Source organism: Hyperolius riggenbachi, chromosome 11, assembly GCF_040937935.1.
Source record: "Hyperolius riggenbachi isolate aHypRig1 chromosome 11, aHypRig1.pri, whole genome shotgun sequence".
NCBI classification, from domain to species: domain Eukaryota; kingdom Metazoa; phylum Chordata; class Amphibia; order Anura; family Hyperoliidae; genus Hyperolius; species Hyperolius riggenbachi.
In genome coordinates this window covers 249,773,016-249,787,134 of record NC_090656.1, presented here as the reverse complement: position 1 = coordinate 249,787,134, position 14,119 = coordinate 249,773,016, and the positions used below count along the sequence as shown (strand labels likewise).

Sequence of the window (14,119 nt, the reverse complement as noted above, 5' to 3'; positions counted from 1 at the left end):
CAGATCATTTGACCATCCTTAAAGGATAACCCAAGGTGACATGTGACATGATGAGATAGACATGTGTCTGTACAGTGCCTAGCACACAAATAACTAGGCTGTGTTCCTTTTCTTCTTTCTCTGCCTGAAAGAGTTAAATATCAGGTATGTAAGTGGCTGACTCAGTCCTGACTCAGACAGGAAGTGACTACAGTGTGACCCTCACTGATAAGAATTTCCAACTATAAAACACTTTCCTAGCAGAAAATGGCTTCTGAGAGCAGGAAAGAGATAAAAAGGGCCAATAGTTCATAAATATTAGCTCTGGTATACTTCAATGAATGTGTCATTGAGAAAAATCTATAAAACAGTTAAAACTTGAAAAGTAGATTTAAACATAAAATAAAACTGTGGAATATCTTAAAAAGTCTTTTTTTTGAGAACGGAAGATGGATACAATTGTTTATTTCATTTGTTTATTTTCGCCTCGGGTGTGCTTTAAAGTGAACCAGAGATGAAGCACCCTTGTGTATTTTACCATATATATCAGTGGGAACATTAGAGAAAACACCTACGTTGCTGTCTGTTTCATGCTGCACTGCACAGCTTGCTTCTAATCAGCCATGATAAAATCCCCGACTGAGCATTCAGTCTGGCTTTGCTATAATGACTCAGCTATAATGATTCCTGAGCAGAGCCAGCAGAGGGCAGGCTTGGACTTGAAAAGACATGAGAGAACACAGACTGAGCTATAAATATTCCTGAGCAAAGCCAGACTGAATACTCAGTCGGGGATTTTATCAGGGCCGATTAGAAGCAAGCTAAGCAGTGCAGAATGAAACAGAAAGCATGGCAGGTGTGTTCTCTAATGTTCCCACTGATCTATATGGTAAAATACATGAGGGTGCTTCATCTCTGGTTCATTTTAAAGGGTTGCTAAAGCAAACATTTTTTTAAAAAAACAGTTTTACTTCCCTGGGGCTTCCTGCAGCCCCCTGGAGTCATCCTGTGCCGACACCGTCCTTCCGAGTCCCTACAGCCAGCAGCGGCAACCCCCTGAAAGCTGTCCGGTAGTGGCCAGTCAGAGGCCACTGCGCATGTGCAGCCCAGAGTCATGCTTCCCTTGCTGGGATTGCTCTGCGCATGCACAGTAGCAATTTCCCTGTATTGCACATGCACAGACCACTGCCGTGCATGGGTTGTGGTGAGGAGGCACGCGGCCAGCCAGCTTTACAATGGCCAATGCTGCTCGCTGGAGGGTCTCGGAAGTACAGCGCAGGCACACGGTGACGCCAGGGGGCTGCAAAAAGCCCCAGGTAAGTCAAACTGATATTTTTTTTCCAGCTTCAGATTTCTTTAATTATCGGAAAGCCCAAAAGCTCTGCTGCCAATCCCTGCCCGGCCACCAGGAACTCAGTCTAGGCTGCTACGTTGCTGGGGATGGGATAAGGCTGCTGTGTGAGAGGTTCTGGACTCGGGAAAAATGGAACACTCACTGCAGTTCTCCTCATCGCTGCCGTCAGGACAGTCCTCGAGCCCGTTGCACTGGAAGCGTCCGATAATGCAGTGGATGCCGCTGGCGCACGGGAAGAAGGTCGGGCCGCATTTCGACTTGGCTTTGGCTGTGAAGAAAAGAAGATCACAGGTTAGGGAGACACCAGCATTTCATGTAACCTACCAACAGGTGGCGCAAAATACAAGGAACCTGCTGACGATGGCGGCTGTAGCTGCGGAACAAACATGGCTACCCTGACGCCAAGAACCTTCCACGGATCACAATGGGGAATCTGATGAGGTTCTACAAGATGAGTAAAAAAACGTAACGCTTTATACGCATTCATGTAAAAAAGGCACCGGAAAAAAGGGCGTGGGGATTAAATTACCAATATTCTACTAAATTCTAATTGTAAAATATCAGTAAAGATTACCGATATTTTACTATGTCTTCACCTAACCCTACTATCACACAGAACCCTCCCTCTACCGATGACTAACCCTAAGACCTCCCTCTACCGATGCCTAACCCTAAGACCTCCCTTTACCGATGCCTAACCCTAAGACCTCCCTCTACCGATGCCTAACCCTAAGATCGCCTAACCCTAACAACTCCCTCTACCGATGCCTAACCCTAAGACCTCCCTCTACCAATGCCTAACCCTAAGACCTCCCTCTACCAATGCCTAACCCTAAGACCTCCCTCTACCGCTGCCTTACCCTAAGACCTCCCTCTACCAATGCCTAACCCTAAGACCTCCCCTCTACCGATGCATAATCCTAAGACCACCCTCTACCGATGCCTAACCCTAAGACCTCCCTCTACCATTGCCTAACCCTAAGACCTCCCTCTACCAATGCCTAACCCTAACAACTCCCTCTACCAATGCCTAACCCTAAGACCTCCCTCTACCAATGCCTAACCCTAAGACCTCCCTCTACCAATGCCTAACCCTAAGACCTCCCTCTACCGCTGCCTTACCCTAAGACCTCCCTCTACCAATGCCTAACCCTAAGACCTCCCCTCTACCGATGCATAATCCTAAGACCACCCTCTACCGATGCCTAACCCTAAGACCTCAGTCTGTCTAACCCCAAGACCTCCCTCTACCGATGCCTAACCCTAAGACCTCCCTCTACCGATGCCTAACCCTAAGACCTCCCTCTACCGCTGCCTTACCCTAAGACCTCCCCTCTACTGATGCCTAACCCTAAGACCTCAGTCTGTCTAACCCCAAGACCTCCCTCTACCGATGCCTAACCCTAAGACCTCCCTCTACCGATGTCTAGCCCCAAGACCTCCCTCTACCGTTGCCTAACCCTAAGACCTCCCTCTACCAATGCCTAACCCTAAGACCTCCCTCTACCGATGCCTAACCATTAGACCTCCCTCTACCGATGCCTAACCCTAAGACCTCCCTCTAACAATGCCTAACCCTAAGACCTCCTTCTACCGATGCCTAACCATAAGACCTCCCTCTACTGATGCCTAACCCTAAGACCTCCCTCTACCGATGCCTAACCCTAAGACCTCCCTCTACCGATGCCTAACCCCAAGACCTCCCTTTACCGATGCCTAACCCTAAGACCTTCCTCTACCGATGCCTAACCCTAAGACCCCCCTCCGTTGCTGCCTAACCATAAGACCTCCCTCTACCGATGGCTAACGCTTAACCTCCTTAGCGGTAACCCCGTGTGTGACACGGAGTAAGCCGCCGGAGGGTGCCGCTCAGGCCCTGCTGGGCCGATTTAAATAATTTTTTTTTTTGCTGGACGCAGCTAGCACAGACCCCGTGCGCTGCCTGGCCAATCAGTGCCAGGCAGCGCCGAGGGTTGGAGCTGGACTCCCAATGACGTCCCTGACGTCGGTGACGTTATCCCGCCCCGTTGCCATGGCGACGGGGGAAGCCCTCCAGGAAATCCCGTTCTTTGAACGGGATTTCCTGATCGGAGATCGCCGAAGGCAATCGAAGCGGGTGGGGGGATGCCGCTGAGCAGCGGCTATCATGTAGCGAGCCCTCGGCTCGCTACATGATTTAAAAAAAAAAAATTAAAAAAAACTGCTGTGCTGCCCCCTGGCGGTATTTTTCATACCGCCAAGGGGGTTAACTACCTCAGGTGGTGCCTAAGATGTAACCAACTCCTCAAACCTTATTTTACCCCCCCCCACCTCAAATTTACGGAATGGAAGAGAAATTTGGGGGTCCAGAAGCTTCCGGATATGCAAAATGCGGCATTACATAGCAGGCACTATGTAAAGCCGCAATTTGCATAATGGGAAGTCTTGGGTTTTCTCTTCTTTGCTGTAAATGGCATATTTTATAATAGGAGAGTACGGCGGCACCCTTTTTTCCCCGCAATGGGTCCTTTTTTCCACTTTTGCCTCATGTACATATGACCAAATATTGGCAGATTTTATGGCATTAACAAACATACTACTAAAATTGTATGAAGTTCCTTTCAGATTTTTTTGACAGTAAAAAAGCAAAAGTGGACGGTTTTTATATTTGATGTAGCTGTGCCAAAGAAATTCCTTTGTCAGTCAGTCACACAGAGGATTTGTGCACAAATTATAGAGCTGCCTGCAGAGTGAGAGTTCTTTCCCCAGCACAAAACAATCATCTGACCCCGCCCTCTTCCTCCCTCTGCAGCACAAAGGTGGAGGGCGGGGTTAGCTGTGTCCTCCCAGCTCCTCCCCGACTGCCTCCTGTGGGTAATGAATGGAATAGGGGAGGAGTCTGCACAGATTACACTAGACATCTTGCACACGATATAACAGATCATCTGATGTCTGTGCCGAGAGCACCCAGTGCTGAATTCCCCAATGCTCAGACCTAACCCTAACCACTCCCCCCACCAAAGCCTAACCCTAACAGACCACTCCCACTGATGCCTTACCCTAACCACTCCCCCATCAGTGTCTAACCCTAACCACTCCCCCCACCAAAGCCTAACCCTAACAGACCACTCCCACTGATGCCTTACCCTAACCACTCCCCCACCAGTGCCTAACCCTAACCACTCCCCCCACCAAAGCCTAACCCTAACAGACCACTCCCACTGATGCCTTACCCTAACCACTCCCCCACCAGTGCCTAACCCTAACCACTCCCCCCACCAAAACCTAACCCTAACAGACCACTCCCACTGATGCCTTACCCTAACCACTCCCCCACCAGTGCCTTACCCTAACCACTCCCCCAACCAATGTCTAATCCTAACCACACACCCCCATCAGTGTCTAACCAAAACCACTTCCCCACTACCAATACCTAACCCTAAGAGATCCCCACCTATATGCCTAATCCAAATCACTCCCCCCCCTCCAATGCCTAACCCTGACCACTCCCCCCACCAATGCCTGACCCTGACAGACCCCCCCCCCCCCTACTGATACCTACCCCTAAAAGCACCCCCCTCCTCCCCCCCATTGATTTCTAACCCCAACAGCCCCATTAAACAAATGGAACATAATAACTTCTCCCCCAATCTGATGAAATGATCAAATTCAAATGGGTGAACAAACAGAAGAATTGAGCAATGTATGGGACCCTTACGTGACTGATAATGGACTAGTCTATCAGATTCGATTCCCCGCATCCTGTACGCAAAACACAGCGCTGACCGCCTCAGAGATCGACATCTCCCGACCTGCGCCGCGCACAGCGACAACTGTCACTTCCAATGTCTGATGTGGCAATTAATAAGGATTTAAAAAACCTTCGCTGACGGGAAACCTAAATGGCAGATAAAGAAAAAAAATGTATATGCAAATTCTCATTAATGATCCTCCGCTCCTCGAGACGGTAATGATGACAATCTCCACACTGTAAGACGCGCATCTCGCACAAGTGAGATTTAATCGCCGCTCATTTGAGACTAATGTTATCAGACTTTGCTAAGACACGGAAAGAGAACCGCCGGCCACGGAGGGGGACAAACAGGCCATAAAACTAATGCAGCAAATGACTGTGTGTGTAACTTAAAGGGGCCCTGTCATGTCTAAGATTTAGAGTAGTACATGAGACACGCAGGCCTCTCCTGTTTGCATACAATAGGCCTCGTTTACAGTGGACCTGAACTCAGAACTGACTCTCGGCAACAGCATAATAACCTTTAAAGAAAAACATTTCTTTGTTACAGCTGATACAAATCCTGCAATAAATCTGCAGTGCATCTACTTCCTGCTTTCATGAAAGCAGACATATTGTTAACATCCTGTGTTTACAAATTAGCTGCTTTGCCGAGGCAGCCAACTGACACAACTGAGAGATCAAATTACAACTTGTGATCAGTCACAGATGGGGGGAATTGGACAGGCTAAACTCTCTAAATACATACAGGGTGCATTTTTCTGTCTTCCTTCTGTCTTGTGCAAGAGTTCAGGTCCACTTTAATAAGACATGTCCGCTAGCAATATCAAAAGTTACCCAAAACCACCGTTCTTTAAAGGACAGCTGTAGTGAATGGTATATGGAGGCTGCCATATTTATTTCCTTTTAAACAATACCAGTTGCCTGGTATGCAGTATTGGGCGGAGCTTATGTTGGGCACTGGTGAAGGTTAGATTAGTATGCAGTACTGGGCGGAGCTTATGTTAGGCACTGGGTGAGCGTTAGATTAGTATGCAGTACTGGGTGGAGCTTATGTTGGGCACCAGGGAGGGTTATATTAGTATGCAGTATTGGGTGGAGCTTATGTTGGGCACCAGGGAGGTTTAGATTAGTATGCAGTATTGGGTGGAGCTTATGTTGGGCACCAGCGAGGGTTAGATTAGTATGTAGTACTGGATGGAGCTTATGTTAGGCACTGTGTGAGGGCTACGATAAAATGCAGTACTGGGTGGAGCTTATGTTACGCATCGGTGAGGGTTACATTAGTATGCAGCACTGGGTGGAGCTTACGTTGGGCACTGTGAGAGGGCTACAATAAAATGCAGTACTGGGTGGAGCTTATGTTAGGCACCGGTGAGGGTTAGATTAGTATGTAGCACTGGGTGGAGCTTATGTTAGGCACCGGTGAGGGTTACATTAGTATGTAGCACTGGGTGGAGCTTATGTTAGGCACCGGTGAGGGTTACATTAGTATGCCGTACTGGGCGGAGCTTTTGTTGGGCACAGGTAAGGGTTAGACTAGTATGCAGCACTGGGTGGAGCTTATGTTGGGCACTGTGAGAGGGCTACAATAAAATGCAGTACTGGGTGGAGCTTATGTTGGGCATTGGTGAGGGATAAATTAGTATGCAGTACCGGTTGGAGCTTATGTTGGGCACCGGTGAGGGTTAGACTAGTATGCAGTACTGGGCGGAGCTTATGTTGGGCACCGGGTGAGGGATAAATTAGTATGCAGCACTGGGCAGAGCTTATGTTGGGCACTGGGTGAGGGATAGATTCATCTGCAGTACTGGGTGGAGCTTATGTTGGGCACTGGTAAAGGGTTAGATTAGTGTGATGTACTGGGTGGAGCATACGTTGGGCACTGTGAGAGGGCTACTGGGCGGAGCTTATGTTGGGCACAGGTAAGGGTTAGACTAGTATGCAGCACTGGGTGGAGCTTATGTTGGGCACTGTGAGAGGGCTACAATAAAATGCTGTACTGGGTGGAGCTTATATTGGGCACAGGGTGAGGGATAGATTAGTATGCAGTACTGGGCGCAGCTTATGTTGGGCACCGGGTGAGGGATAGATTAGTATGCAGCACTGGGCGGAGCTTATGTTGGGCATTGGTGAGGGATAAATTAGTATGCAGTACCGGTTGGAGCTTATGTTGGGCACCGGTGAGGGTTAGACTAGTATGCAGTACTGGGCAGAGCTTATGTTGGGCACCGGGTGAGGGATAGATTAGTATGCAGCACTGGGCGGAGCTTATGTTGGGCACCGGTGAGGGTTACATTAGTATGCAGTACTGGGTGGAGCTTATGTTAGGCACCGGTGAGGGTCAGATTAGTATGCAGTACCGGGTGGAGCTTATGTTGAGCACCGATGAGGGTTAGATTAGTATGCAGTACTGGGTGGAGCTTATGTTAGGCACTGGGTGAGGGTTAGACTAGTATGCAGTACTGGGTGGAGCTTACGTTGGGCACAGTTAGAGGGCTACAATAAAATGCAGTACTGAGTGGAGCTTAAGTTAGGCACCGGTGAGGGATAGATTAGTATGCAGTACACGGTGGAGCTTATGTTGGGCACTGGGTGAAGATAAGATTAGTATGCAGTACTGGGTAGAGCTTATTTTGAAGACCGGTGAGGGTTAGATTAGTATGCAGTACTGGGTAGAGCTTAAGTTGGGCACTGGGTGAGGGTTAGATTAGTATGCAGTACCGGGTGGAGCTTATGTTGAGCACCGATGAGGGTTAGATTAGTATGCAGTACTGGGTGGAGCTTATGTTAGGCACTGGGTGAGGGATAGATTAGTATGCAGTACTGGGTGGAGCTTATGTTGGGCACTGGGTGAGGGTTAGATTAGTATGCAGTACTGGGTGGAGCTTATGTAGGGCACCGGTGAGGGTCAGATTAGTATGCAGTACCGGGTGGAGCTTATGTTGAGCACCGATGAGGGTTAGATTAGTATGCAGTACTGGGTGGAGCTTATGTTGGGCACTGGTGAGGATAAGATTAGTATGCAGTACTGGGTGGAGCTTATGTTGGGCACTGGGTGAGGGATAGATTAGTATGCAGTACTGGGCGGAGCTAATGTTAGGCACTGGGTGAGGGATAGATTAGTATGCAGTACTGGGTAGAGCTTATGTTGGGCACTGGGTGAGGGTTAGATTAGTATGCAGTACTGGGTGGAGCTTTTGTTGGGCACCGGTGAGGGTCAGATTAGTATGCAGTACCGGGTGGATCTTATGTTGAGCACCGATGAGGGTTAGATTAGTATGCAGTACTGGGTGGAGCTTATGTTGGGCACTGGTGAGGATAAGATTAGTATGCAGTACTGGGTGGAGCTTTTGTTGGGCACCGGTGAGGGTCAGATTATATGCAGTACCGGGTGGAGCTTATGTTGAGCACCGATGAGGGTTACATTAGTATGCAGTACTGGGTGGAGCTTATGTTAGGCATTGGGTGAGGGTTAGATTAGTATGCAGTACTGGGTGGAGCTTATGTTGGGCACCGGTGAGGGTCAGATTAGTATGTAGTACCGGGTGGAGCTTATGTTGAGCACCGATGAGGGTTAGATTAGTATGCATTACTGGGTGGAGCTTATGTTGGGCACTGGTGAGGATAAGATTAGTATGCAGTACTGGGTGGAGCTTATGTTGGGCACTGGTGAGGATAAGATTAGTATGCAGTACTGGGCGGAGCTTATGCTAGGCACTGGGTGAAGGATAGATTAGTATGCAGTACTGGGTGGAGCTTATGTTGGGCACTGGGTGAGGGATAGATTAGTATGCAGTACTGGGTGGAGCTTATGTTGGGCACTGGTGAGGATAAGATTAGTATGCAGTACTGGGTGGAGCTTATGTTGGGCACTGGGTGAGGGATAGATTAGTATGCAGTACTGGGTGGAGCTTATGTTGGGCACCGGTGAGGGATAGATTAGTATGCAATACTGGGTGGAGCTTATGTTGGGCACTGGGTGAGGGATAGATTAGTATGCAGTACTGGGTGGAGCTTATGTTGGGCACTGGGTGAGGGATAGATTAGTATGCAGTACCGGGTGGAGCTTATGTTGGGCACCGGTGAGGGTCAGATTAGTATGTAGTACCGAGTGGAGCTTATGTTGAGCACCGATGAGGGTTAGATTAGTATGCAGTACTGGGTGGATCTTATGTTGAGCACCGATGAGGGTTAGATTAGTATGCAGTACTGGGTGGAGCTTATGTTGAGCACCGGTGAGGGTTAGATTAGTATGCAGTACCGGGTGGAGCTTATGTTGGGCACCGGTGAGGGTTAGATTAGTATGCAGTACTGGGTGGAGCTTATATTGGGCACTGGTGAGGATTAGATTAGTATGCAGTACTGGGTGGAGCTTATGTTGGGCAACGATGAGGGTTAGATTAGTATGCAGTACTGGGTGGAGCTTATGTTGAGCACCGGTGAGGGATAGATTAGTATGCAGTACTGGGTGGAGCTTATGTTGGGCACCGGTGAGGGATAGATTAGTATGCAGTACTGGGTGGAGCTTATGTTGGGCACCGGTGAGGGTTAGATTAGTATGCAGTACTGGGCGGAGCTTATGTTAGGCACTGTGTGAGGGATAGATTAGTATGCAGTACTGGGCGGAGCTTATGTTAGGCGCTGGGTGTGGGATAGATTAGTATGCAGTACTGGGCGGAGCTTATGTTAGGCACTGTGTGAGGGATAGATTAGTATGCAGTACTGGGCGGAGCTTATGTTAGGCACTGGGTGAGGGATAGATTAGTATGCAGTACTGGGTGGAGCTTATGTTGGGCACCGGTGAGGGTTAGATTAGTATGCAGTACTGGGTGGTGCAACCGGTACTTCAATCGTTACACTGCGATCTCTGCACTGTCCTGAACTAGAAGTCCGCTACCACTCCTAAACTAAAATGAACCCCGCCGTATATTCCTTGCAGTGCGGGAGGCAGATAGATTTTCACGAAGTTATCTCCACCGTCCGCACGCGCCAAATGAGTTATGACAGATGAAAGTGTCCCGGCGGCTGCTCCGAATTTCAGACTCTGAGCCAGGTCACTGGATCCCACTGTGAGCGCGAACCGTCTTCTGATGTACACTACGCGGGAAATTAATTCTAATAAGAGAGTTATGGCTGCGATATTGTACTCATTACCAGGGCAATGATGTAAGACCTTCTGCAGAGAACCGCGTGGCGAACGCACAATCTCGGGAGGAATAAACGTGGCCAAAGAGGCGACGATTAAACAAAAGGACTCCGGTAACCGCGCCCGTCTGCCGACAGACTCCTATGAGTCGTACGGACGGTCATCAAGATGCTAACAATTCTGAACTGTTGGGAAATATATGCGGTTTGTGAATGTGTCAATTACATGCAACAATCTGTCTCTTGGTCGATCTGCCCATACATTGTCTCATGTTAATCAAGTGCATGGAAGAATGAAGATGGAGGTCTGTGCTGCCGGTTCGGCTTTTAATGAGGACTCTGTCACATCAAAAAGGAGTACATCTTGTGCATACAGAATGATGAATAGGATAGGTGCACATGCCAGGTGTAACGAGATGAACGGTGGGTGCAGGGCAGTGGGTTGCCCGACGGCCGTTTCATGCTTTCAGCGCTTCTACGGAGGCATGGCAGCGGGTTAGAGTCTTCTGCATATGAATGCTGGGAAGCCTGACGGCAAGGCGTGCGGCTGACATATGGAAACGCCTTCAGCATTACGGAAATCCAATACACGTGACGCGTGGAGCGCTTGCGTACCAAAGCACACAACGCTACTACACGCGGACGCATCGATGTATACTAAGCGCGACTCCTTCCACACGCCGACGTATATGACGAGCAAGGCGTACGAGAAAGGAAACTAAATAGGAGGGAACCGAGGCACTGGATTAAGGTAAGTTTAGTATGCAGTAATGGGTAGAGCTTATGTTAGGCACTAGGTGAGGGATTAGTATGCAGTACTGGGCGGAGCTTATGTTAGGCACTGGGTGAGGGATATATTAGTATGCAGTACTGGGCGGAGCTTATGTTAGGCACTGGGTGAGGGATAGATTAGTATGCAGTACTGGGCAGAGCTTATGTTAGGCACTGGGTGAGGGATAGATTAGTATGCAGTACTGGGCGGAGCTTATGTTAGGCACTGGGTGAGGGTTAGATTAGTATGCAGTACTGGGCGGAGCTTATGTTAGGCACATGGTGAGGGATGGATTAGTATGCAGTACTGAATGCAGCTTATATTTAGGCACTGGGTGAGGATTAGATTAGTATGCTGTACTGGGTGGAGCTTATGTTGGGCAGTGGGTTAGGTTTAGATTAGTATGCAGTACTGGGTGGAGCTTATGTTGGGCACTGGGTGAGGGTTAGATTAGAATGCAATACTGGGCGGAGCTTATGTTGGGCAGTGGGTTAGGTTTAGATTAGTATGCAGTACTGAGCGGAGCTTATGTTAGGTACTGCGTGAGGAATAGATTAGTATGCAGTACTAGGCGGAGCTTATTGAGGGGGATAGATTAGTATGCAGTACTGGGCGGAGCTTATGTTGGGCAGGGGGTGAGGGTTACATTAGTATGCAGTACTGGGTGGAGCTTATGTTAGGCACTGGGTGAAGGTAAGATTAGTATGCAGTACTGGGCGGAGCTTATGTTAGGCACTGGGTGAGGGTTAGATTAGTATGCAGTACTGGGTGGAGCTTATGTTAGGAACTGGATGAGAGTTAGATTAGTATGCAGTACTGGGCGGAGCTTATGTTAGGCACTGGGTGAGATTTAATTAGTATGCAGTACTGGGTGGAGCTTATGTTGGGCACTGGGTGGAGCTTATGTTGGGCACTGGGTGAGGAATAGATAAGTATGCAGTACTAGGTGAAGCTTATGTAATGCTGGGCATACACGAGTCGACCCGGCGGCTCGATTAGCCACCGGATTGACTCCCGCCGCATCTCCGCGGGCGGCCGGATCGATTCCCGGGGATTGAGTGGGGTATCGATCTGGCGGGTCATCGGACCTGTTGGAAATTATCAATCGAGCCATCAGCAGCTCGATTGATAAGGGTGCATGTGTGCCCAGCATTAGGAACTGGATGAGAGTTAGATTAGTATGTAGTACTGGGTGGAGCTTATGTTAGGCACTGGGTGAGGGATAAATTAGTATGCAGTACTGGGCGGAGCTTATGTTAGGCGCTGGGTGTGGGATAGATTAGTATGCAGTACTGGGCGGAGCTTATGTTAGGCACTGGGTGAGGGATAGATTAGTATGCAGTACTGGGCGGAGCTTATGTTAGGCACTGGGTCTGGGTTAGATTAGTATGCAGTACTAGGATGAGGGTTATGTAAGGACATATGGAGCAATGAGAATATGTACGGTAATATTCAGAACATGGTGTTCATTTTGACTGGTATCTGATGTAGCATCCAGTGGAATTAATTTTGTTCATTTCCTGTCTGCTGTGTGAGTGAAATACTATCTTAGATGTGTATGTCTGTTAAGCTGTATCTAGACGGAGCCATCCGGCGCCTCTTCCGCATCCCAGCGCGTACCCGCTTGCCCGCGCGTCGGATTTGATCCGCCCTCGTCCCCGCCGGTGCTGCTTATCTTCTGCTCGATTCCCTGCCATTGTCCCCTCGCGGGGAACGAGCAGGGAATCGGCGGTGTCGAGATCCGACCTGTCGGATCTTGTCGATCGAGCCGCATCAGCGGCTCGATTGATAAGCCAAATCGCCGCCGGATCGCTACGTATAGACATAGCATTAAGGTTCCTACACACCTACCAACTATCTGTCCAACTATCTACCAAACTTGTCTGTTAAGCCCCTTTTTGAAACAACTATAAAAAAAAAAGGATTTTGCTATTGTTCAAACAGCTGATAAGACTGATAAGAAGTCAATCCAACTGTTGGAGTGACTTCTTATCAGTCTTATCAGCTTTTGGAACAATAGCAAAATACTTTTTTTTAGTTTCAACAAAAGCTGTTTGACAATTGTGCTGCATAAAATACCGCTATTGAGCATGTAAATGGGACTTAAGCCCAATCTACACGATACGATACTTTGTATGATTACATTACGATTCTATTTATGATTCGATTAAATTCAACATGTCCGATCCTGATTCGATTTGATTTGCCATTGCAACACAATGGCGAATCGAATCCCGATCGGACATGTCGGATTGAATTGGATCGTAAATAAAATCGTAATCGAATCGTACAAAGAATCGTATCGTGTAGATGGGGCTTTAGGGCGCATTTCCACTTGAGCGGCACGCGTCTGCGTGGCGGTTTCCGCTCAGGTGGAAATGCGCCCTTAACAGACAAGCTTGCCAGATAGTTGGTAGGTGTGTATGAACGTTAAAGACCCGCCCCCTCCCTGGATACTGGCCCGCCTCCTCACTCTAGCACAAGGAGGTAGAGACTCTACTGCGATCACCCACGCTCTTCCCCCCACCCCCGCACGCCAGGAAAAAACATGCTGAGCGGAGGGGGGGGGGGGGGGGGTCAGTTGGTGATTGAGAAAATTGTTAGGAAAGGGTTAATATAAACTGATTGAATCCTGGCGTAGCCTTTAATGTCACCGATAAAAGAACAGGCTTTATTTATAGCGTAGCCAGCAGGGACACGGACGCCGCGGTACTCACAAAAAGCGTCATGTGACATAACAGCGCAACTTCCATAATTATATGCCTGTGTAACTTATTACGGCATTTTATTCGCATGTATAATTTAAGGGAAATGAAAGGCTAAAGTCACCTTTTGTTCTGCTTAGGGGATAAAATAGGCGTGAGTTATTACACATAGCGGAGCGAGGAACGCCAGAGCTGCAGAGAAAAGAAGAGCAATTACGTCGCACGATAGCGCCGCAGCTGACATATCGCATCTCCCGCTTCAATGTCATCCACTCCCCGACGCACAATCCTGCCCAACCGCTCGGCAAAACTCCGCTAAGTGATCCCCGGCTGTCGTATGGCGGCAGATCAACCGCGATACTCACACTAAACAAACGCTGTCACACTAAAGCCCAGCGGTGCTTTGTTTAAAGCAAACCTGATGTGAA

At 48.7% G+C, this 14,119-nt stretch overlaps 1 protein-coding gene across 2 annotated transcripts in view; it reads right to left on the bottom strand.

The window, feature by feature from the left end:
- LDLRAD3 (low density lipoprotein receptor class A domain containing 3) overlaps positions 1 to 14,119 on the bottom strand; it is a 196,382-nt gene that overhangs the window by 162,010 nt on the left and 20,253 nt on the right. For both annotated transcript variants that reach the window (XM_068261155.1, XM_068261156.1), the window contains one exon: positions 1,476 to 1,601. In XM_068261155.1, the coding sequence (XP_068117256.1) occupies positions 1,476 to 1,601 (126 nt within the window). The remainder of the gene's footprint in view (positions 1 to 1,475; positions 1,602 to 14,119) is intronic.